This window comes from Leptopilina boulardi, unplaced genomic scaffold (assembly GCF_019393585.1).
Source record: "Leptopilina boulardi isolate dan_hultmark-lab unplaced genomic scaffold, ZJU_Lbou_2.1 LbouV2_112, whole genome shotgun sequence".
Classification (NCBI taxonomy): domain Eukaryota; kingdom Metazoa; phylum Arthropoda; class Insecta; order Hymenoptera; family Figitidae; genus Leptopilina; species Leptopilina boulardi.
In genome coordinates, this window is record NW_026137655.1 from 262683 (window position 1) to 288692 (window position 26010).

At 26.3% G+C, this 26010-nt stretch overlaps 1 protein-coding gene across 4 annotated transcripts in view; it reads left to right on the forward strand.

The window, feature by feature from the left end:
* The window catches only part of LOC127280320 (neuronal acetylcholine receptor subunit alpha-7), a 219334-nt gene that overhangs the window by 10397 nt on the left and 182927 nt on the right, over positions 1 to 26010 (forward strand). For 2 of the 4 annotated variants that reach the window (XM_051303236.1, XM_051303243.1), the window contains exons 1-2: positions 2157 to 3052; positions 9276 to 9824. In XM_051303236.1, the coding sequence (XP_051159193.1) occupies positions 9677 to 9824 (148 nt within the window). In that variant the 5' untranslated portion in view covers positions 2157 to 3052; positions 9276 to 9676. Of the gene's footprint in view, positions 1 to 2155; positions 3053 to 9275; positions 9825 to 26010 lie in introns of those variants that run through there. The other 2 variants (XM_051303261.1, XM_051303252.1) reach the window with 2 other exon arrangements.

Here is a 26010-nt window from a genome sequence, read left to right on the forward strand (position 1 = left end):
TTCATGGAAAATAGGAAATAGAATTTCATGATTTCCTGAATGTGTTTTGATGTTTTCTCTTTAATTTATATATATATATATATATATATATATATATATATATATATATATTTTCGTTGAAGATAAACCTGTTGAAGGTTGATTTAAAAAATAAAGGAAATTCTATAAATGTTTCCTTTCACACTATGAAATTAATTTTTTTTTTTTTTTTGGAAAAAAAATTTGTTTTACAGAAAAAAATAATGAATATTGTGTTTGGTTTAAAAATAAAACTATTATAATAAAAATGCTTTCTTGGTATTCAGTTTTAAAAACCAAATATAATAATAAATAAAATAAATTATAAAACAAGAGTAACCGAATTAATAATTAATGCTTTCTCTTTGAAACTTTGAGAGATTTGATTAAAAATTAATTTGTAAATTAATTAAATCAGCGTTGTATAGTGAATAATTAAAAATTTAGCTCTTAAATTTTAGATTAAAATATAAAAAAAAAATCTTTTGTTTTATCGAGAGAGAGAGAGAGAAAGAGAGAAAGAGGAAATTTTGTGTACAATATTTTGATGGTCGAGCTAAGAATGATAGAGAGGAATGAGAAAATAAACCCGAGGTAATCAGGACTAACATTTTATTATTTTAGGCCACCCTAGTGCTCCAGATAACAAATCCAATATATTTTTGTCTCTCAACGTCGCATTTTTAGCAATTTATTCTAAAGCCTCTTTTCTTCTTCAACTAAGAAATTTTCCACTTTAGATGAACTTTCCTTAGAATAAACACATTATTCTATAAATATTTTAATTAGAACTCGAAAAAGTAGGATAACAAAAAAAAAATAAAAGAAAATCTTCAAACGTGACTACAAATGGAAGGTGATAAGCAGGGGAATACTTTCTTTAAAAAATTTATTACTTTCAAAAACTGTTAAAATATTGCTTTCATGCAAAAGTGTCTTTAGATATTTTCTTCTCTTTACTATTTCTATTTAAGCAAATATTTTTTGCTTAACCAAAATAAAAAAATATTTTCGAATTAAATAAATTATTCAGAGTAATTTTTTTTTTATTTTCAACAAATAAATAATTATTGTCAACAAATAAATATTTATTTGGCTCTGTGATAAATATATATTTTTTCTTAAAACAAATATATTTTTAAACTAAAGTAGTAGATATTTTCTGTTTATTAATATTAAACTTATTGAGTTAAATGGATTGAACCAAATAAAATCATTTAAAATTATGTTTGTATTTAAATGAAATTTTTTTTGTCTCAGGGATACGATTTTAATTAATCTGTAGGGCAAAAAAATAATAATTGCTTTATCAAATGTAGAGACAAAAAGAAATAAGCATCTTGGGCCATTATGAAATTTAATGCCCTCTAATTTACGAAATGTCCAACAAAACTATTACTAATTGCCGAGGGAGAATAACCGTTTCTGAGAGTAAAATTCCTCATTAACACTCTATGCCGCTAATGAGCTCTAAATATTCCAAATATTCTTAATGAATTTACAACTGTAGAAAAAAATAACAGTTATATTTGTTCTGTTCCGGATATTTTAAGATTTGTAATTTTTTTTTTTTTCTTTCTATTTATCGATAATTGTTTCTTTCGAGAGTTTATTCTTAAAACATAGAATATAATGATTCTTCATTAATTTGAACATTATTTTGCTAATTGTAAGCTGGCTTATCAAAAGCTTGTTTTCCTAGGTGGAATATGGGTCAGCGAAAACAGGCAGACCAGCTCTTCCCTTGCGTTAGCTGGAAAATCTGGAACCAACCACCATGATTTTGTATATTGTTTTTGTAACATTGTTACAATTTGGTAAAAATAATATATGGCTAGGCTATAATTTCTTGAAATAGAAGAATTTGTAAAAATTGTGAGGATATGAAACTTGTTGGTTCATGGCCGTTGTAATAGAGGAGAAAGAGAGAGAGATGGAGAGAGATGGAGAGACAGGCAAAGTTGATTCGCTATGGTGGCTATGTGCTACGGTCTTAGCACGAGGTCGGAGGTAGACTCCCGTACCGTGGGTACAATATTGATCTGTGGGGTGGGCTTCGAATGAAGGAGAGTTAGTGGGGGTTGCGTGGTGGTCCAGTTCGCAGCTTCTCGCGAAATTGTAGAGGGATGGTAGGAGGAACTCCCCCGTTTAGAGGAGCTCTATATCGCAGGTGCTGCTGCGAGTCGCGCGTTCCTACTATCAAGCTCAAAATCACCAGTAGCTCGGATATTCAGTTCCGTTGCAAACCATCGCACGAGACGAGCTGCGAGAGCTGCTGCTGCTGCTGTTTCTATTTTTCTCTCTCTCTAACACATACACCTATTCCTATATATTCTCCCCCCTTGTCTATCGGTGCGCGGTGTGGTGTCCCTCTTACTCTCTCTCATTCTATATATATATATATATATATATATATATATAGCCGGGACGCCCGGAAATGTTGTTTGTCTCCGTAACCGGAAAAAGTTTTGCAATTAACATCCTTAGAGATGACACATATATGGTTTAAAGGATAATAATTCCAAGTGATTTAAGTTTCCAAAGAGATCTCTGATCTTAACAGATCGAGATCTTTGTGCTATGTTTAAGAAATTGGCAGCGAGCCATAACGTAAAAGGACGTTTTATGTGAGTTGGATCTCTGTTCTTTAGAAGAAGAAGAAGAAGAGAGAGAATGTACAAGTTTTGGAGATTCTCGGACCCTAGTGTCCCTCGAGTTGATAGGATCTATCGATCCATGTTCGTTGGATTTGGTGAAGAATCGTCGAGATCCTCTGTACTACTTCTACTACCCCATTGACCTATTGTTGTTGTTGTTGTACAACACGAAAACGACTTTGGCTAGTGCAAATCGGCCAAACCATCCGGAACCTCAAGCAAAGAGAGAATTCCGAAAACGAATACTTAAAGTGAGCAAAATTGGATTCCGCTTGCCAAGCGCAAGGTTCAACAAGTTTTAGAAAGTGCGGTTCACCCTTCCTCTATTGATGCTGTTTCATTCGAGGAAAATTCGTGGAGAAATATAGTCAAGTCAGGTAGGCTCGAGTCATTTCCGGGAGAGACAAGCTTATCCTATCTCTCTCTATATATATATATATATATATATATATATATATATATGTACTCATCATACATGTAGATACAGTAGCAACATAATTTAGTCAAGCGGCTAAATTAAACTATCCGCTCTAGTAGACATGTGTATCCTTGATAATCAGGTTAGGGACTAGTTTCGCCAAAATTTTACATAATTACAACTTGGTTAAATATTTGAAAAACGCCCTGGGAGTTGCTTAAGTTATTATTTCGATCATTAATTTGTGTTTTGATTATTCTTGCGTTAGCAAAAATTCTTAGAATAATTATTTTTAGAATTATTTTCCTTTTCACTATTGCATAGACTGGCAAAATTTTAGACTTCAAAACTAAAAATCGCAGACTATTTTTTCGAAGCATTTCGACGTATACTAAATTCGAATCTTACCTCAGAATTGATCTGAAGTTTTTTTGAGATAGGTATTCTAATCTGAAAGGGTAAAAAAGAGTTTTTTTTACCATATGTAACATCAAGAGATAATTTCTATTCAAAAAAGTCGTTACAGCATCTCAAAGTACTATTTTTCTTCTTTAAAATGCATTTTGAAACTTTAAAAAATCTTTATCTGGCTCTGAGTTTTCGTCATTTGAATTTTCTGATTTGCGAGTTTGGTGAATTTTACAATATTAGTATCAGAAATTTTAAATGACGATAACTCATAGCCAGATAAAGATTTTTTAAAATTTCAAAATGCATTTTAAAAGGGAAGAATATAGTACTTTGAGATGCTGTGACAACTTTTTTTGAAAATAAATTATCCCTTGATGACAAATATTGTCAAAAAATTGTTCTTTTTGAATAATGCTAAAGTCCGCAACGTTTTTATAAACGAAAACAAAAAAAAAATTAGACAATATCCATTAATTTTGGTTAAAATTAAAGTTATTCGGGTGTTTTTATAAAAGTTATTAATTTTTTGAAAATTTGTGCAAATCAAAATTAGAGATAAATTGACAGGAAAAAATAATTCTATTTTAATTTTTCTTTTTTGAAAACGTTGCGGACTTTAGCCTCATCTTTTTGATTGGTATATTTCGGAAACCTGACGTCAATTTTGAGGTCAGATTCGGATTCAAAATGTTTCGGAAAAGTGTATATGTCCTTGAATCTGAATTATGCTATAATTTTGTCGGCCTGTATTATTTTTCGGTACACTGAAAAAAAAATTTATTTGATTCAAATAATTAGCCACTTGACTATTATCAAATAAATATTTATTTATATCAAATAATTAGTACCGATTATTTGAATCAAATAAAAAAAATTTTTTTTTTCAGTGTAACATTGTAATATTTTGCTTCATTATAAAAAAAACTACATATACTATAATTTTTTTCCTTCATTTTAATCAGAAATGCTCATAAAAAGTATTATTTGGTTGAGCATAAAAATTTTATTGAATGAACAAAAGCGTAGTACTTGGAGTGTGATTAATTTTGGTTATCATTCATTTGGACACGAGATAAACTGAAAAGAAAAGTGTTTTTTTGTTTTTTTTTTTTGATGATGAGCTATAAATAGTATTTAATTGAGAAAGTTGATAAAAAAAGAAAATAATTAAAAATCTTAAGAGTTGTATAATTTGCTACGTATAGCGATTAATATTTTGATAATCATCAAGATTAAGGCTTAATTTCTACATCTAAGGGATTGTCAAAATTATTCATCTCACAGCATGAAATATCGAATTCATGATTAATTCATGATCCATTTAATTATGATTTGATGTTTAATTAGAGATATTCGAATGGTATATATAACTATTCTGTAAACAGTAAATATATTCAATATTTAAATAATAATTAAATGTTAAATAATAATTAATTATTCATAAATTCATATAAAATTGATATATGAAATATACAGGATGTTCAAAAAGTATGGAAACTGATGATCTCATCGAACTTTAGAAATTTTGTGAATAATAAATAATTTAACCAAAAAATAATAAATTAAACAGTTTTTATATTTTTTGAAACATATTTTTTTAAGTACTTTAATTATTTTATTGTTTATTAAATTAAAAGTGGGTAATATACAAATTATTATTACACGGATATATAGTTACGTGTAAAATAAAAAAAAATTTTTTTTTTTTCTGTAACATATTTGAAAATATAAAAAATTGATCGTGAATATAAAATAATTGGATCATTCATATAATGTACATCACTGTATATACTATATGTGTGCAAATTTAAACATAAAGTTCAATCATGAATGCGAGCAATTATGCAAACTGAAATAGTTATCTGTGCAATAAATACGCACAGAAATGGATTTGAAAACGAAAATTCCAATATTTCAGAAATGATGTGTCAAGTTATGCTTATTGAACTATAAATATGGTCATTTTATTTTATATTATTCGTTTTGCTCATAAATTTTGTTATTGAAGTATTTTTATTCATATGCGGTAAATATCAATTGCAATAAATGCATGTTTCTTCTTTTTTTTTTTTTTCATAAAATATTTCCACCCTTGTGTCAGAAACAACGACACTTTAAATTTTAATTAGTGAACGAGAAAATGAGATAAAAATATCGTGAAAAAATGTTTTTAGATCTTGATTTCTATTTGTGAATATTTTCTTTATATTCTTTGAATAAAAAAGAGTAATATTCTTAATATAAGAAGAATTCTTTTTTATATATTAAAATATAATATTAATATATTGTAAAAAAAAAAATGTTTATCTTACTGTAATTGAACTTTTTTATTGAGCTCTTTTTTTTTGAAATAAACAGTTGATTAAACAATGAAGTTAGATTTTAATTTAAATTAAACGCACTTTTCTTCGGTTACGACGAGACATTAAAATTTCAATTCCCTATGTTGTTGGGGAAAATTTATATGCGTTCTTGATGAGCGCTTGTATTTCGTGTCTACATGAATGAAAAGGGTTGTTCATGTATGTGTAATGAAGTACATGTTCTCTACACCTCAATGGTATCCAATAAGTAACTCGTCTATTTAAACTAAGAGCTCCTAGTATAAATAAAGAAAAGCCAATATTTTTTTCACACATTCCATTTTTTTTTTCTAAAATAAAAAAAAAACAATATTATGGATTTTCAATGTAGATATTATATATATATGGTTAATTCAATGCGAAAAAAGCAGAAATATTTTTATGTCATAGCGCACAACTTTTCTTTTTTCCCCATATATATATATAGTATTGTTTTTTTTTGTACAGATTTGTGTCATATTGAATTTTATTTAGATATTCCGTTTAAGATATTTTTTTTTTTTTATTAATTATAAATAAAAATTTTAATTATTTTGAAATTGAATTTTTGTTTATAAAATTATTTATCTAGGATTGAAAAATGTATTTTGAATACAAGTTTTAGTTGAAATTAAGATCTTTTTTTTTTTTTTAGAATTTCTCCTGTATATAAAATAAGATTTTATTTATCATTTGCTTTATAGGGCATTTTTATTTTTTGTATATATTATTTTTTATATATTTTTATACACGCATTTTTAATATTTAATCAGTTGGAAAGTATTACATTACATTTTGTAAAATAAAAAAATGACTTTTCTCGCTAATGGATGTTACTATAGAGTAACATTAATTTTACGTGTTTTCCTGTATGCTTTATAGTGCTCTTAATTGCAAAGTTAGTTAATCCGATTAGAAGGTAACGTTTGTTGAGTTAGGAATCTTGAAACTAGAGCAAAGTGCTATACGGATACTATAATAGACTTTTAAACTTTTAAAATTAAACCAATCCTTACGATAGATCGATAATTAAAAATATTGAATAGGGGATATAAAAAAAAAAAAAAAAATACGATATATAAATTTACCAAGCATTAAAGCTATTCATTGATGAAAATCATGATTATGATTATAAATTTCAATTATTTATTAAATCCTAATAAAGAATCTAATGAAAAATTTCAAAAATTAATTTCAGGAACATTGTAAATTCAATTATGAAAAAAAAAAGATGACACATTTTATGAACTACTAAACGCTACAGCAAATTGTAACAAAAAAGAACAAATTTTTTTTTTATTGTATATAGTGGCCATAAACTAGTCGCTGTTTACTACGCGTACTTTATGGTTTTTATCTCTAGCATCGTCAGAGGTTTCTCGTGTGACAAATTTCGACATAAAGGAAACACAATTTTTTTTTTTTTTTGTATATTTTGTTTCAACCTCTAAACGACTCTTCATGTATCCATTCATTTCCAAAAATTGGGGGAATGCAAATACTGTTTTTTTTTCTTTTTATTTCACAAATCACAAAAATTAGAATATGTAGGTAATTTAAATTTTTTTTCCAATTATTTCAAGAATAGAAATTGAAGAATAGAAAAAAAATTGTGTTTAAAAAGCTCTTAAAAGTGAGGTAATATTTTGAGAAATTGGAAATCAATTTTTGACATAGTTTCAGCTCTCTTTCTCTCTCGCATGATGGAACGAAGAAAGTTTTCATGAAAATTTCTGTTTGAAAAAAAAAAAAAAAAAAAAAAAAAATTTCTGAATATATGAAAAGTTTTTAATATAAAAAAACTTCCAATTTAGCATAATATTATTTAAAAAACAATGTTAGATAAATTTTTGGTATAATTAATGAATTTACCCCTTAAGAGCACATAAAGCATATATACAGGGAAATAATTAATAAAATTTTTGAGTTGCAATTATTTTACTCTCGTATATATTTTTTAGTAAAAGAATTTTTTTTCAATTATTCTTATACTGTTTAAATTTCAATCTATCATGGAAGTTCCACTAATTTTCAGTGACTACCTTGTTACGATTTCCAATCGGTGATATGTCATTGGGAATCTGTCAAAAATGAGACTGAAATTTCAGTGATTTTATTTTATTTTTTTTTTTCTACTGATTAACTAGGAAAAAAAAATGCGACACTGACGAAACAAATTTTATCAATTGTAAAACGACTGTTATTTAAAATAAAGTATTAATTTCACTGTAAAAAGAAGATCTTATTTTCAGATGAGTCTTAAAATCAGCGCTAGAAGCTCTAATGGAAATTTCATTGTGTAAATTCAGCAAAGCTGCTTTAAAAATGTTGCCTCTTAAAATAAGATCTCTTTTCGGCCTTAAAATAAGACTTTCTTTTTACAGATGTTTCTAGAAAAAACACGAAATTTTTAAATAAAATAATAATTTGTCAGTTAAAAAAAATTTTTAATTACCGTTATGTTTGATATGAGGTTAATGATTTTTTTTATCTCAAAAAAAAAAAAAAAAAAAAAAAAATGAAAACACTTATATTGCTCATAAACGAAACAGAGAGATTTCAAGTATATCAGTGACTTGCCGAGATCTTTAAGTTCATTATTTGAGTTCATAACTGTTCGGTGTCTTTTTATGACATTCAGCGAAAATTTTTAGTACAGTGGAGAGAAATTCTTTTTATTTGTATTTTTTTTTGTCTTTTTGAACAATTAATGAATTTTTAATAAAAATTATCATTGTGATTTTAGTCTTTTTTTTAAACTAATATTTTTCTCTATGTTTACTGAAAATCAATGAAATTTCTTTGTTTTTTTTTATTGTTACAAATTTAAAAAATTTAATTTTTCCATTATTGATGTATTATATTAATTTTTTTTACACTGAAAACAAATTTATTTGATTCAAATAATCGGTTAATTCATCCAGAGAAATGTTTTATAAAATATAATATATTTGAATTAAATAAACGTATATTTGTCTCAGAGCAATTTATTTGGCGAAAATAAAAATATTGTCATAAATAAAATTTTTTATTAATATATCAAATAAAAATTTATTTCCAACAAGTAAATATTTATTTAAAACAGTGATATTTATTTGGTTCTGAGACAAATATCTATTATTTTTTTTCTGAGTGTTGAATCAAATAAATATTTATTTGTATCAAATAATTTTTATTTCAATATAATTTCTGTTTTTGCAAAAAAAAAATAAAATGTAATTGACTGAAAAAAAAGTTATTTGATACAAGTAAATGTTTATTTGGTCCAAGTAAATATTTATTTGATAATGGTAAAGTAACCGATTACTTGAATAAAATAATTTTTTTTTTAGTGTAAAAAAATAATAATAATCGAAAGTGAAAATAATTAGTATATATAGAAAAAATGTGATTAGACAATGATGATGATAAGAAGAATATTATTTGCAGGAATTAAAAATGTGGCTGAAGTGTGGACAGTGTCAAGGTCACAGTAGATAATCAAGAGCCGCAGATCTGGATTCGTTTGTCTTGTTGGTATATCGCGAGGATAAAACACGTGGAGAAAAGAACACTTGGTTATGACGGCCAAATCGGGAGGCTCGATAGCGTCCACGGCTCAAAGTGAGTAGCCGCAGACTCGGAAAGAAAAAAAAAAAAAATTATTATTTTTTTTTTTTTATGCTTATTATTATTGTGTGACGAGAATCATATCATCGAAAAGGCCAGAAATACTCTCTCTCTCTCTTCAAAAATGATCATTGCTGTTCAATAAGGATTTTTCATCGGCGTGTGAACTCGACAAAATCGAGTTACGTGCCGTTAAAAAAAAAAAACGTAAAGAGGAGAAAATGACGGTACCAGATCACAAAATGTCGACGACGATCCTCTTACCTCTTCACAATACACCCAATGTTAGGATTACACCACTGCCACGAATAAGGCCTTGGATCGTGGTCACTTGTTTTCAAATTTTGCTGTTCACCGTCCTACCTCAAGGTAAGAGATAACGAAATTTTTTATTTAATTTTAATTATTTTTCCAAATATTTAAGTATTATGTAAGAATATAAGAATTTTTGGAAAATTTCTTGTCTTGTAAGTTTTTTTTTTTTTTGATAATCAAATTAAGAATAATTTGCAAAAAGTTTTGTCAGACTGATGGTATTTTTTTTACGAAATGTGAAAAATTTACAAGAATTTATATAGCAATGTCTGATTATAACTAACTTTTACTACTGAAAGGAAAAAATATAAAAAGCCTTACTACAATTCACTTTTACTACTGACACAAAAATAATAAAAAAGTCTGACTACAACACACTTTTACTACTAATTAAAAAAATTGACTGCAACGTATTTTTACTATTGATACATAAACAAATAAATTGAAATTAAACTTTTTCGTCTGACTGAAATTGACATTTTCTACTAATAGAAAAATCTAACTGCAAACTCACATTAAACCATACTGACAGAATAATGAAAATAATTGTTAATCTTTTATGCCTGACTGCAACTGTCTTTTATTACTGATAACAAATTTACCAAATTTTGGAGAAAGTTTTGTCTGTCTGAAATTGACTTTTATTACTTATATGAAAATTCCGTGAATTTAAACCCCGCTGTCTGACTAAAATTTACTTTTACTACTTATACTAAAGTATCAAGATCTTAGAAAATTTATGTCTTAATAAAACTCAAGGTTTAGTTCGTATCAGTAGAATAATTACAGTAACAATAATAATTATAATAACAATAGTAATTGCAATAAAAATAATAATTACAATATTATAATTACACATATTTAAGATAAATTTTTCTGACTAATTGTCTGCTACTACTAATTATAAAAAAGTAAAAAATAATATAAATTTTGAATAATAAATATTATTAAAAATATAATAATAATAATAATAATAATAATAATAATAATAATAATAATAATAATAATAATAATAATAATAATATTTAATATTATTTAAGGGAAGCCTTAAAAAAGATTTCAAAAATATTCTTACATAATACTTGAATAGACCCCTAGGATTAACATATTAATATTTGTACAATAAGTCCTGATGATGGTATTTTTTTAGCCAAAAATATTTTTCATATATTTTGATTTATTGAACTTTTATATGATTAATATTCGCCAAATTATATGCGAATTAAAATGAAATCTAAAAAAACAAAACGTTTTCATTAATCATAATATATATATATAATAATTGAATAAATTGATATAATATAACCTTTCAATAGTATTCAAATTGTCGTTGAGCGTAGCTGAATGCTAATAAGGGGTTAATAACAGCCTTAGTTAGGGTCAGATCCAACATCTCTCTTAGAATAGGTCACATGATCCTTCCTGTGACCTAAATTAATGCACGCTATGAAGGGGATTCCATACCGGAACCGCAAAATGGCTCGACAAATAGTCCTGCTATTTAGTCATAGTGAATTTAATGAAAATAAACAATTTACTTTCCAATCATTTTACATAGTTGTTAAAAATAGTTAAAATTAATTGTGTCTATAATTTTATATGGACAAAAAATTTTGTTTTTTTTTTTTTAAATGGGGCATTCTTTGTCAATAAGACAAACACCCCCTCTGCCCAGAATATTTTTAATGAAAAAAAAGGTTATTCTATTAGGTCAAATTACAGCAAATTTGATCTATTTTTTCATGCCGTATGGCACTTTTTAAATATTTAATATGGAGGGCCACAAAAGTCAAAAAAAACTGCATTATCAGCAAGAAATATGAAATTATCTCTTGAAATATGATATTAAAACGAGTGTATTATTATAATAATTTATTTTTAAAAGAAAATACAAACATTACAGTCTCTTGTCAGTCTTTGGAGAGAAAAGTCTATTATTTTTGTCAAAATTTTTGATATGCTTAAAATGCTTACTGTTAACTTCAGATGGAATGTTTTGAATTTTGCGTACAACTCTTCCAGATTGAAGATTATTAAATAAGCTTTTATACTTTCATTTTCTGTGCATTTGCAACTTTAACGTATTTATTACCTTTCTTTGAGACATTAATGTACTGTCCGTGACTCTCGTAAAAGTTGACTATTTTATGAACAGTTTTGAAAAGGAAAATTCTACCTAATTTTTATATCAAATTTTTGTATTTTCTTTTAAAAATCAATTATTATAAAAATACACTCGTTTTAATATCATATTTCTTGCTGACATTGCAGTTTCCCAGGTGAAAAAATTAACGTTACTAACGTTACTAATGTTACTAACATTACTAATGTTACTAACGTTAGTACCTATAAAAAATTAAGAGTTTCTAAAATATATTTTCACAGAAACTTTGCCACTACTTTCCCATTACCACTTTCACTTCCACTTAAACTTTTTATAATTTTCATTCCCATTTCCATTTATACTTTTTCTAATTCTCATTCGCACTTCCATTCTCACTTCTACTCTTTCTAATTCTCATTCCCACTTCACTTCCACTTTTTATAATTTTCATACCCATTTCCACTTCCACTTTTTTATATTCATTGCCACTTCCACTTTTTCTAATTTTCATTCCCATTCCTATTTCCACTTACAGTTTTTTATATTCATTGCCACTACCACTTTTTCTAATTCTCATTCACACTTTCACTTCCACTTGTTCCAATTTTCATTCTCATTTCATCTTCCACTTTTTTATTTTCATTACAACTTTTTTATATTTTCACTCCCACTTCCATTCCTAATTTTTTAAATTTTCATTATCACTTTCACTTTTTCTAATTTCCATCCATGGTAATTAAAAAAAGTGGAAATGGTTATGTAAATGGAAATTAGAAAGAGTTTTTAGTCGAAATGGCAACAGCTAATGAAAATTAGAAGTGGAAAAAATGGGAGTAGAAGTGGGAATAAAAATTAGAAAAAGTGGAAGTGGTAATGAAAATAAAAAAGTGAAAGTGGAAATGAGAATTAGAAAGAGTGGAAGTGGGAATGGAAGTCCGAATGAGAATTAGAAAAAGTGAAAGTGGAAACGGTAACACAGAAAATTATAAGGTATTAAAATAAGCTGCAACGCATATTATTTTAATCCAATTTTGCTTATTTTAATACCAAAATGGATTAAAATAAGCAAAATTGGATTAAAATAATAAGCGTTGCAGCTTATTTTAATGCTTTTTAATTTTCTGTGAATGAAAATAAAAAAGTGGAAGTGATAATAGAAATGAAAATTGTAAAAAGTGCGGGTAAGAACATTAAATACTTCCTGGTGGTAGATTTTCGACAAGTTTCTGCAAAAATACAATTTAGAAACATTTTCTTAATTTTTTTATAGGTACTAACGTTAGTAACATTAGTAACGTTAGTAATGTTAATTTTTCTACCTGGGTTTTTTTACTTTTGTGGCCCTCCATATTAAATATATTTAAAAAGTGCCATACAGCATGAAAAAATAGATAAAATTTGCTGTAATTTGACCTAATAGAAACCTTTTTTTCATTAAAAATGTTCTGGGCAAAGGGGGTGTTTGTCTTATTGACAAAGAATGACCCAAATAAATTTTTATTTGGTAGAATTTTTATTAAGCAGAATTTTTATTTGATAAAATTTTAAGAGCTTTGAATTTTAAGTGCTTCGAATTTTTGAATACTATAGAATTTCTAGTATAGCGTCCAAATTTGTTCAAATTTTTAATTGTACAAATTTTTATTTAATTGACAAATCGCCCCCTTTTCTATCACCCGTCGAATAATTTTGATTTTTGAATAAGAAAATTAGAATTTGGAAAATAAAACATAAACTTATGTAATTTTGGATAAAATTTTTTAATGTATTGCTGTGTTATAATTTCATTTCCCTCTAATGACAGGCGACCTCAAGTAGCACTTTCAAGTACAGCACTTGAGACCACCCGAAGTTAAGAGAAGATGGAGTTGTGGTACCTGTAATACATGAAAGTATCGACCTGACATTTACGTCAACACTTTTCTCAATGATGAACACATTAATTTTTTTTTTGTAAAGTAGAAATGGTAATTAAAATCAAGATTCGTAGAGAATGAAATTTTACTTCTACAAAGTATTGTGGAAAAAAGAATTTTTTTGATAGCAATTTTTTTTTTTTAATATGAAATTTCGTCAATATTTTGTAGCTATGCAATTAGATTATAAAATGAATCTGCTAGAATATGGAGATATCACTTTGAAATCACTTATTTGAAATAGTGAGGGGAAATTTTACATTCTACATTCTAGGTGTGCGATATGATTCTGAAAATCGTGACTAGGACTACTAAAGTCGCTATCCTTTTGCTTTTGCGAATTCTAAGCTTACGAATCCCGTATCTCGTCACGTCCTGAGGGGACGAGTTCCTCAGGGATTTTGTGAACTAGAATTTCCAAGAAGAGTCAATAAGTTGAGATTCCAACCTTCTAATTCTAAGAGAGTTTTTTCCAAGGGGAATTTCGAAAAAAAAAAAAAAGTAAATGATTTCGATTTTTTTTCTCCTCTAATATAGAGGCATGATTAAATTTTAATGTTTCTCTAAACTGTTCAATGTTCTTTATATTTTATCAATTAGAACATTCGTTTTTGTCTTAGGATTTAAGATTTGGTTTTTTCGAATGGTATTTTATTTTATACTATTATTTTTTTGACGTATTTTCATTTTTTGAATTTGCATTTGACAAAATTTATTTTAAAACGAATTTTTACTTTACAGAATTTAATGTACCAAATCTTTAGGTAGCAAATTTTTATTTAAAAGACATCTCTAAATAATTTAACCGAATTTTAATTGAGCAGAATTTTCATTCAATAGAATTTTAAGAGCTTCGAATTTTTAAATGCTAAAATTTTCAATTCGACAAATCTTAATTCATCTAAAGATTTATGAGTCAGTATCAAAAAATTAATCGACAAAAAGATTTTTTGTTGCTGTTTACAAAGTTACAAAGTTACAGTTTTTAAAAAAAATTTCTATTTGGTTAATAAAAATTTTGCCAATTAAAAGTTCGGTACCTAAAAATTTTATTTAAAAATAAATTCCCTTAAAGGCTAATTCAAAAATTCGTCAAAAAAAAAATAATAAGAATAAAAATAAGTTGGTTCATGTAAATATTTATTTGATATAATAGTCCGATTATTTGAATCAAATAAATTTTTTTCACTATATCAGATGTGAAAATGTTTAGAAAACAAATTTTTTGTTTTCTCAACAGTTTTTTTTTAGTTCCATATTAACAATTTGATTTTATCAGTGTAACAATTCTTTTTATGCATATAAAATAGTATTGATGAAATAACCTAATCTAGTTAAGTCAATTTCTCGAGAGGATTGTCATTAAGTGTAAACGAGTAATTTCACAAAGCCTTGATGAATTAGAGGTTCCTTCATTAGATATTTAAGGATTCATATACACCATCCCAAGGAATATATAGTACGGTTTAGGAAGATGGTTTGGTTTCTCCATTTTCACATTGAAAATTCATGAACACTTAGTGTTAACGATTTTAATTAAACGTGTACACATACACACACACACTCCATGTTAATTTTCGTCAAAGAAAAGCGCATCTTAGTTTCTCTAAATAGAAGATATTTTTTACCTTTTGCTCGGTTTTTTTTTATCTTTTTTTTCTTTTTTTTTTAACTTTGTTCATTTTACATCTGCACTACAGTGAAACTTACTCTCTTCGTTTATCTCTGTTAAATACATATGCATGTGTTTGTGTGAAACACAAATATATACACTGTGCGAGGTCATGCCTTTAGTATTTACGTGAAATGTAGATCAGAAGTTTTGTAGAATAGGATTCCACCCAACAGTTTAACCCGATAAAATAGAAAAAAAAAAAAAAAAAAAAAAAAGGTCGAGCTTGGAACCGAGGTGAAAATCCAGGTAATGTGAATTTCATCTACGTTCTGGAATTGCAAATACGTTTTCGTGAGTTATAATGAAAAGATTCAGTTCAAAGAGGCGGGAAATGTTTACCTAAGTCATGCATTTTAAAAAGGTTTTAAAACTTTTTTACTATTATAAATTACTGTATTCAGATTGAATTGTTTTTCAAATTTTTTTATATATTAATAAAACATTAACTGTATAATATGAAGAAAAATATTTAATCGAGAAGGAAAAAAATTTAAGTATCCCGAATTTTTTTTTTGTTTAATCTGCTGAAGTAATTACCAAAGTTTTTTGTTTTTTTTTTCTCACTGTATTCGATACATAGTTTAAAGTTCATGTATCATCGAATATGCAATAGTTCATCAAATTCAATTTTAATTTGCATTCTTCTTTTTTTTTAAAATAAATTCAAACAATATGGTATCAATATAAATTGAGGTCAATTGCTACTGGAAAGCAATTACAATCTAACAATTGATGTATTCAGGTTCGAATTTTTCTTTTTTTTTCAATACCAATTAGAGGAATCTTAATATTATTCCAATCATGAATATTTATAATCTCTGAAGAGAAATTCCTTTTTTCTGGCTTTATTGCTGATATATATATATATATATATAAAGGTACTAATTTTGATTATCAGTTTTGAGGAACAATTTTTCTTTATGAACTTCAACATGCCGAGGTGTGGCTTGTGAAATAAGTATTGATGTACTGGGGTCGTTTGTTACTTTTCGTTGGCTTTTGTAAAGCCCCTCTATACAAGTGGTGAAGGCAGTTCGTATTTTTCTAGCGTTCTTTATGGCCTTCGATAGCTGTTTTTCAATTACCAAGCGGCAAGGCGGATTTTCGCTAAAAATAAGTGTCTCTCGATGCGAGTTTTCTATATAGTTTCCAACTTTCATTGAAGGAAAAATGTCTGTTGTTAGTTGTATAAATTTTATGCTTCTTTATAATTTTACTTCTAATTTTACAAGCTGTTAAAAGGAATAATGTTCTTTTTTTTTTTACTACACTGAGAAAAATGTTTAGTCAGAGCAACCAAAATTTGGTTGCAAAATTTTGGCCAGCAAAAAAAATTTTGTTGGTATTTAAGCAACCAAACTATTTGTTTGAGTCAACCAAAAAATTAGGCTAAGTGTTTTTTGTTGGCATAACAAAAATGTTTGGTTAGCTCAACCAATTTGGTTTCTTAGACCAAACTATTTTGTTGTGTTAACCAAAAATATTTTGTTGTCGTAACCAAATTTTGGTTGGAATTTAAAAATGTTCAAATAATTTTGTTGGCCTAACCAAATGTTTGGTTGAGATAACTCTATGACTTTGTTTCAGTCAACCAAAATTTGGCTACAAGAACCAAAATTGCCTAACCAAAGAATTTTGTTGCAAACACTAAATTTTTTTTTTCAGTGTATACTCTGCTTTCTAAATTACAGTGAGATTTTACTAATGAAATAGTTGAGAATGAATTATTTTAGTAAAATTTTCACTGAAATTCAGTCATATTTCACTGAAATTAGTAGATAGAATACAGTCAAATCTTTATTATCAATAATAATCGGTGAAACAGATTTGACTGTTAAAATCAGTAATAATTCAATTGATTTTCAATGTAACGTGGATGAATTTTAGTAACATGTACTGAATTTGAAAATTATAGTTCTTAAACATTTTTTCTTTAAAAAAAACAAAACAAAATTTTTCTATGTAATTAAAAAGTGATATTTTTACTGAATTAGAAATTAGAGACTTGTAGAGTTAGATGAAAAATCTTTTCTCTCTCTTTTTTTTTGTGTGAATATGATAAAGTAGATTCGAGATAATAATAAGGCATGCAATTAAAAGGTACTTTTACGATAAAGCAAAATTTCTAGCGGTAATCACAGACTCTCTGTGCCTTACTTACGGGAAGGAGAATATTAGTGCCAGATGAGTCCACTAAGTGCTCTCGCGGCAGGAAACATCTTGTTCGTTTACCTCAAATCCAGGTCGGGGCTATGACACGCATAGTTTCCAGAAAGCCGTTAAGTCAAAATCTAATCATTAGTACACTGAATTTAAGAATCACATATATGCATCTTTCGACTTTTTTTTTTTTTTTTTTTGAAATTTTTCTCACGAATACTAATTGTTCATTTGTCGTTATCGAATAAATAAATTAGGAAAAAGAAAATTAAAATAGAATTCTACACAAAGAGAAATATTTTATTTGAAACAAAATTTATTTGCAGCAAATAAAAATATATCTTTCTTCAAAAACTATTTATTTGTTTTAAATAAAAAAAAAAAAAAAATTATTTTGTACAAATAAAATTTTATTTACTCCTTTAAATCTGAATTAGTAAAAATGTTTACTAATTTGAATTATAGTGACTCACTTTTTGCTTTAGAATTAGTTAAATTTTACTAATTGTTAGTAAAAGTTACTAATAATTAGTTAAATTAATTGAAAAGAAAAAAGTGAGTCACTAATTTAAATTAGTAAACTTTTTTTACTAATTCAGATTTAGAGAGTATAGCGCAAGTAAAATTTTTATTTAGCATAATTAAAATTTTTATTTAATTCAAATAAAATTTTGATAAATATATTTTCTCTCTGGCTGTACCCAAAGTATGTATATGAAACTTAAGTCCGCAACGTTTTTATAAACGAAAACGAACACACGAAAAAAAGTATAGAGAATTTTTACCCGAAAATCGGTATAAAAATTACCTGCAACAAATTTTATCCTACTCTCTAAATCTGAATTAGTAAAAATGTTTACTAATTTCAATTAGTGACTCACTTTTTGCTTCTGAATTAGTTAAATTTTACTAATTGTTAGTAAAAGTTACTAATAATTAGTAAAATTTTACAAATTCAAAAGCAAAAAGTGAGTCACTAATTCAAATTAGTAAACATTTTTACTAATTCAAATTTAGAGATTAGTTGAGGGCGCCACCGTCTATGTGAATTAGTATTGGTGAAAATTACCCGCAACAAAATTTACCCAGCGTTTTTTTTGTGAAAAAATAATTATAGATAATATGTATTACTTTGGCATAAAATTAAAGTTATTCGTAGGTAACTGGCTTCTATAGAAAGATTAATTTTTTTAAAAGTTTGTGCAACTCAAAATTAATAATAAAATGACTTGAAAAAATCAGTTCTATTTTAATTTTTCGTTTTTAAAAACGTTGCCGTCTTCAGATTCATAGTATGTATATACTATTTTTCTATATTTTTCGTATAATGAATATTATTAATTTTCTAATTAGGAAACTTTGAAAAGTTGTATAAGAATTTATCGAAATTGGGATTATCAGCAATAAAGTTTATATATATATAGATTGTTAATCTTGATAATAGGGAAGTTTTCGAAAGTGTAACATTTGAAGAATACAGTTTTCACGAGTTTCTTAATTGAAAAGGAAACTATCAATAGATGTTGAGCATTTTACGAGATAAGAGAGTTTTGTTGGGGTGAAATTGGATACTGAACGATAAACGTTTTAATCTCTGTTTGGCTTTGATTGCCAACAAATACATTGAAGCAACGAAACGATGAAGCTCTGGTCTAACTTGAAGATAATAGCGACGACTATATACATATATATATATTTATATATATATATATATATATATATATATATATATATATATATAAAGAGAGAGAGTCTGGTACAGAGATTCGTTGAATATTCATGAGCTTTAACACTTCAAATCGTCTCGAAGCTACTTGCTTGTACTCAAATGTCCTCTGGCTCGCATTTTAGAGACCAGGATTGAAAACATAAAATGTTTCTTATCCTTTGTTGGCGTCTTGTAATTAAAAAATACTTTCTTCTTTATGTCTCCTCAAGTTTTTTCCCCATTTCAAATGAATATATATATTTTTTTTTCCTTCTCTATATAAGAAAAAAAAATTCTCTTAATTAAAAATTTTTCATTCGAAAAAATTGTCACTATTAAATTAGTTTTTCTATTTTATTGACAAGTAAAAATAGTAGAAGTTGTGGAATTGTTTTTTCAATAATTAATTTTTTATTACCTTACTTGAAGAGTAATTTTTTTTTTTTTTTGATTTAGAAATATTCATGAAATAATAATAATACATGAATTATATTCTTAATTAGAAGCCAAGATTACAATTTAGAATATCGTTTATTTTCTTTTCGGTGAAGTTAATGTAAAATTTACATTGAAAATAATTTTTAATGAAAATTTATGAAGCTAATTAACAATTTTATTTTATTTTCTCATTTTTTTCTTTTAACTGCTATATCAGTGGATGTGTGTTTTTTTTTCTCACATCTTTATGGTAATTGGCTGAAATTCTTTGTCTGTGCAGCTTAATCTTCTTCTATATACCGCTCTTTTACCTAATACCTCTTTTTTTCAAAAAAAAAAAAAAAAATTGAAAATCCCCTCAGAATCTCTCTTTAATGATCGTTTGGAAAAAGGCTTATGGTACATTTTACATGGTGTAAAAAGAATAGCTCTATAAAACCACAAAAAGCGAAAGACGGAAGAGGATGCTACAAAAGAGTCATTGAGGTTGGAAAATAGAGAAATTATGATTCGTTGGGGGGGGGGGAAGGAAAAAAGAATCCAAAGTTGAGGTAATAGTTTTTCTAAACCACTAATTTGTTTTCTTTTCGAAACAAATCGATTTTCATTTAATTTTTTTTTTAAATATTTTTTAGTGCATTTTTTCTATTAGAAAAATTCTTTGAGAAAATTTCTTTTATAGATGTTTACTTTTAATTTCCATTTGTGTGTTCTCTTTTTTTTTTGAAGAAGAAATATGATGGGATTTGAAATTGAATGTTTTCGGAAGTGTTAGGGGTAATATTTTTTTTTTTTTTTTTGAAAGTTTGGAAATGAAACTGGAGTGGCATATCGATTTGAAAAACAGCAGGTTGATAAGAGATTCGATACATCCGGAGACAAGACAGCTTTGATCAAACTGGAGTGAGCTCTAAGGGAAGACAAATATTTTCCTGTTCCATACAACACAACGTTGAAGCTGGCTCTCTTTCCGGTGGTTGCCCCTGCCAACGCGCATGCGCAAGTCGGATGAATTCAATCTAAATTCGATGCCGCCGACGAATGTCAAGATTGCATCGCGTCGATAATAAATTGCAACAAAACGAGGGGAATGGTACCTTCCATAGGCTGACTTTCCATTCTCCCGCCCCCCCCTCTCTCTCTCTCCTTTTCATCTCGTTTTTCGAATCTCTCTTGCATCCCTATTCTCGATACGTGATTACGATGGGAACACTTTTCAACTATAAATTCGACATTCAATGACCACAAACAGTGAAATCGTTTACGAATGAAACTGAACATTTCATTGATATTTCTCGATGGCTTTTGAAAATGGTAGTTTTTGCAAGTGCATTCTCATAAAATATACATATCTTTTATTTACTTTCGTATATATATATATTGGCTTTGAATATATATGATATCCCTTTTGATATTACTTTTTGAAGGTTTTCGATAAAAACCTTTATCTGTTTTTTTTTCATTGTGCGTCTTCAAACAGAATCATAATGCAATGATTTTTCACTTGAATTGATTTTGGTTCTTTTTTTTTTACGTATTATTATATTATGCATATAGAAATGTGATAACTAAAAAGGAAGTTAGGAAATTATTTTGAAAATGTATATTTTGATAAAAGCGAATATAATTTAAATCTGTAGTGAAAAGAAATTTATTTGATTCAAATAATCGGTTACTTAACTATTGTCAAATAAATATATATTTTTTGGTATCAAATAAATATTTATTTGAGTTAAATAATTTTTTATTTGTATCGAATAATGTTTGATTTGTATCGAATAATTTTTTTGTTTGTATCGAATAATTTTTTATTTGTACCGAATAATTTTTTATTTTTACCGAATAATTTTTATTTAAATCAATTAAACTATTTGAAAAAAATAAAAATTTAATTAACTCAAAAATTATTCAGTTTAAGGTATTTATTTATTTTATAATTGTTTAAGTAATCGAATGAAGAAAATTATTTTTTTTCTCATTGTATTGAAGAAACGATATTCATGTGAATGATTTTTTTCAAACTAGAAATAGTAAAAGGAAATGTTTTGAATGATTTTATGTTAGAGTGTGATTGGTTTAAAGAATTTAAAAAAAAATTTTTTTTTAATTAAAACTTTTGATATAATTTATATATGAAAAAAAGGATAGGAAATTAGGGGGTGAGTTGCAAGTTTTACCATGAATAAGATAAATTTCATGCTGCGAAACTTTAAAGAAGTTTTCTTTTTTTTTTTGATATCCTAGAATCTACACTTGAGAATAGATTTTCAAAATTCGAAGTGGTATTAAAAAGTTTATGTGGTTCCGTCGTTAAACTTTGAAAATCATTCTTTACATTACATCAGCACAGTATAAAGAAAATCCTATTTTAAGCTACGTTTCATATTATACAGTACACTGTAAAAAATAAATCTCGATTTTAACCCACTTTGGACTGAAAACGTTTACATAAAACTGAATTTAGAATCAATTTTCTATATTAAAAAATTTTTTTTTTATCAGTGGTACCAGTTCGTTTTAGTCAGACGTAATTCTACATTAGGAAATAAGTAGTAAATGTAAATATTTAGTCAAACATTTTATTTGGTAATTTTATTAGTAGTACAAGTTGGATTTAGTCAGACATAATTATTACATTAGAAAATCAGTAGTAAAAGTAAATATTTGGTCAGACTTTCTATTTTGTAATATTATCAGTAGTATAAAGCGATTGCGTTCAGACATAAGAGTAAAACTCGGATTGTACTACTGAAAAAATTGCAAAACAAAAAGTGTGACTATAAATTTATTTTTACCACTTATTTTTTGATTGAGAATTACGTCTGACTAAAATGAACTTGTACTACTGGAAAAATTAAAAAAAAACAATAGAAAGCTGGACTAAAAATTTACTTTTACTACTTATTTTCTAATTTGGAATTACGACGGACTAAAATGAACTTGTACTACTTATTAAATTGGAAAATAAAAAGGCTGATTAAATATTGACTTGTACTACTTATAAAATTACAAAATAAAAAGTCTGAGTTAATATTGACTAATACTACTGTTAAAATTACAAAATAGTTTGACTAAATATTTACTTTTGCTACTTACTTTTTTAATTTAGAATTTAGCCAAAAAAAATTTGTGAATTATACAGAAGATAGATACACTTTTACAATGCATTGAATGTAACACAGATGCAATTGAAATAGGTTCCCTGTATAGATATATGTATATGTCGAGTTTATCTCGAAATATGAGAGTTTGGTCCAAAACGCGATTTCTCGTTATTCATGATTCATTGATAATATTAGTTTATTGTCGCCATCGTTGCTGTCAAGACGTAATTTTACACTTGGTGTGAAAGATAATGAGTGTCGGGCATGTATCGACTGGACGGGCTATTTCCGATACAACGTCATTGGCATAACCCTGACCTCATTAATCACTTTATATCTACTTTGCTATTGGTTATTGTTCTCATTTTCTTCAGTCATTTTTTCATATATATATATATTTAGTTTATATATTTTAATGTCTCGCATATAATATAAAACTCTCGGGGATATATAAACTGAAAAAAAAATTTATTTGATACAAATAAATATTTATTTGATATAATAGTCAAGTAACCGATTATTTGAATGAAATAAATTTTTTTTTCAGTGTAGTTTTTGTATAATAAACGTCCCTGAACTCGGCAAACAAACTATATATATATACAATTCACCTCTGTATTCAAAGTGTGTAATTTTCACTTGGACGGAATTTCATTTCTAGAAATGGAGTGTAGTAAAATTCTTGATGTACAGTGACTTTTACTGTTCTCATTTTCAAAGTATTAGAACCACTTGTTTTCGTTAGATTAGACACTTTAAAAACATAGAATTTGCGTCGTTTAGAAGAAAAAAAAAAGAAAACTAGAATGAAAAAAAAACAAAATTTATAACTGACATTTTAATAAAATGATTTAAAAAAAAAAAAATTTTTTTCTATTTAATTGAAAAAAATTTTAATTTAAAGAAAAAAAGAAAAGAAAAAATAAAGTTTGAAAGAATAAACAATGTATTTCTAGCGGTATATTCTCTATGGCTTTTTTTTCCGTTCGTATATAGAGTTACAATTTTAGTAGATCAAAACGTTTTCTGTCATACGTGCAAACTGTCTGACCCTATTTTCCCTTATCTACTCAACAACGTTGTTTGCCTTTCTTACGATGTGATGTCGTTTTAAAATCTTGTATTCAAATTCCTCTTGAGATTGAAAATGATTTTTTTTTATCACAACAAAATCTAAATAATTTAAAAATAAACATAAAACAAAATCAATTTGAAAAAAAACATTATATTTGTTGAAACTGACAAATTATTTACAGATTTTAGAGATAATTTTTTTAAAAATAAAGTACACTTAATTTTTTTTGTAATAATAAATTAAATGTAATATAATATTTAATATTTATACGAACGTTTAGAAAATCTTTGCCTCGAGCGCAGAGGAAATGTGAGAGCTCGGCAAAACGACAAAATTCACGGATTAACCCGCAGCAAATACTATCAGTACACAGTTCATAAATCTCGATCAGACACAATCCATTATCACCGAAGGTTGAAAAAAGAAAAAGAAAAAAAAAAAGGTATTTCCGCTGGTTTTCCCAGCTGCTGCTCTCCTATAAACGAGTTCAAAGTCTTAAATGAAGATTTATGTACATTTCGTACTTGGCAATTCAGCCAACTAACTTATACTAAAATCATACATTGAGGCTTTTCGCCAAAATTGTTGCTTCAAAAAAAACAATTATTCATTTTTCAAACATCTATAAAATTTTTCATTTCTCATAATTTTACATCATTATTACTTCGGGGAGTTTCGCCCCTCCCCCTTTAAGTGCATCTATTCATCACTGAAATTTATACACTTAATTATTTTTCTCTAACTAGCAAAAAACACTTTTTTCATTCACAGTGAAAAAAATTATTTAATGTAAAATAATCTTTTTTTTTTTAATATTAACAAATAAATATTTAAAAAATAATTTTTATTTCAATTAAATAAATTTTATTTGAACGAAAAATTTCTTTTTTTCAAATAAATACTATTTAATTGACTTAAATAAAAATTATTCGGTTTAAGGAAATATTTATTTGTGATAATAGGTAACTGATTATTTTGTATCAAATAATTTTTTTTCAGTGGCAAATTTTTTGTGGCTTTGAAATTTGTTAGACGACATTTTGAATTTTGAACTGATTAAACGATTTTTGTGTGTAAAAAATATATTGACTTACTAAAAATGAGCATGGTAGAAAATGTGAACTGTTTTTGAGTTTTCTTTTTAATGCATTTTTTTTTTTTTATTACATAAAAGTAAACATATAGTTCTTGAACAAAAAACTACTGCACCTTTTGAATTAAAAGTAATAAACAGCATAGGACATGATATAGCTTGGAAAATATTATTTTCTTCACAGTGTCACATAATTTTCTTTAGAAATATTTTTTCTACTGTGTAATAAAGGGGAAGAAATGTAATTTTTCTCTCTGCTTTAAAAAAATTTTTTTAAACATGAAAAAAAAATTGAATTTATTAAAATATATAAATTAAACTTTCATCTATTTTTTTTTACTTCTAATTAACTGTTTTCTCTTTAAAAGAAATTAAATTACAAAAATATTTTCAACTTAATATATAATTAAGGGAAGTTTTTTTCCTTCACCCCCCCTCCCCTGTGCTTGACTATCAAATAAAACTTTACTTTTTTTTTTTGAGTTAAATTTTGTCAAATTGAAATCAAGAACAGTTTAAAGGTCACTTGAAAATTCTTTCTCGTGCTACGTCATGTCTTTTCAAACTAAAGTTAAAATGTTTACTGGGAAAAGTTTTTTTACAAATTCAATATATAAGTTTGTTTTACTATTTCTTCTATTTAAATATTTATTTATCGAAATTATTAAATTAAAAAATATATAGGCCACAGAATATGTAAAAAAAAAAATAAGGAAATATTCCTCGAATGTAAAAATGGATTTCCAGTATTTTCCAATCAATTATTATGTCAAAGCTATACAATATATGTTTTATGGCTTTATATTCGAATATATTTTTTATAACCCATATGTATGTCGTATTTCTTTCATCTCGTGACATCTCTGGAAAAGTACATTTTTTATAAATGTAAAAAAAATTATACTAAAATTGGTAGATTTTTTGCGTACCATAATTCTTTTTTTTTTTTCTTCTTTTATTAAATTAA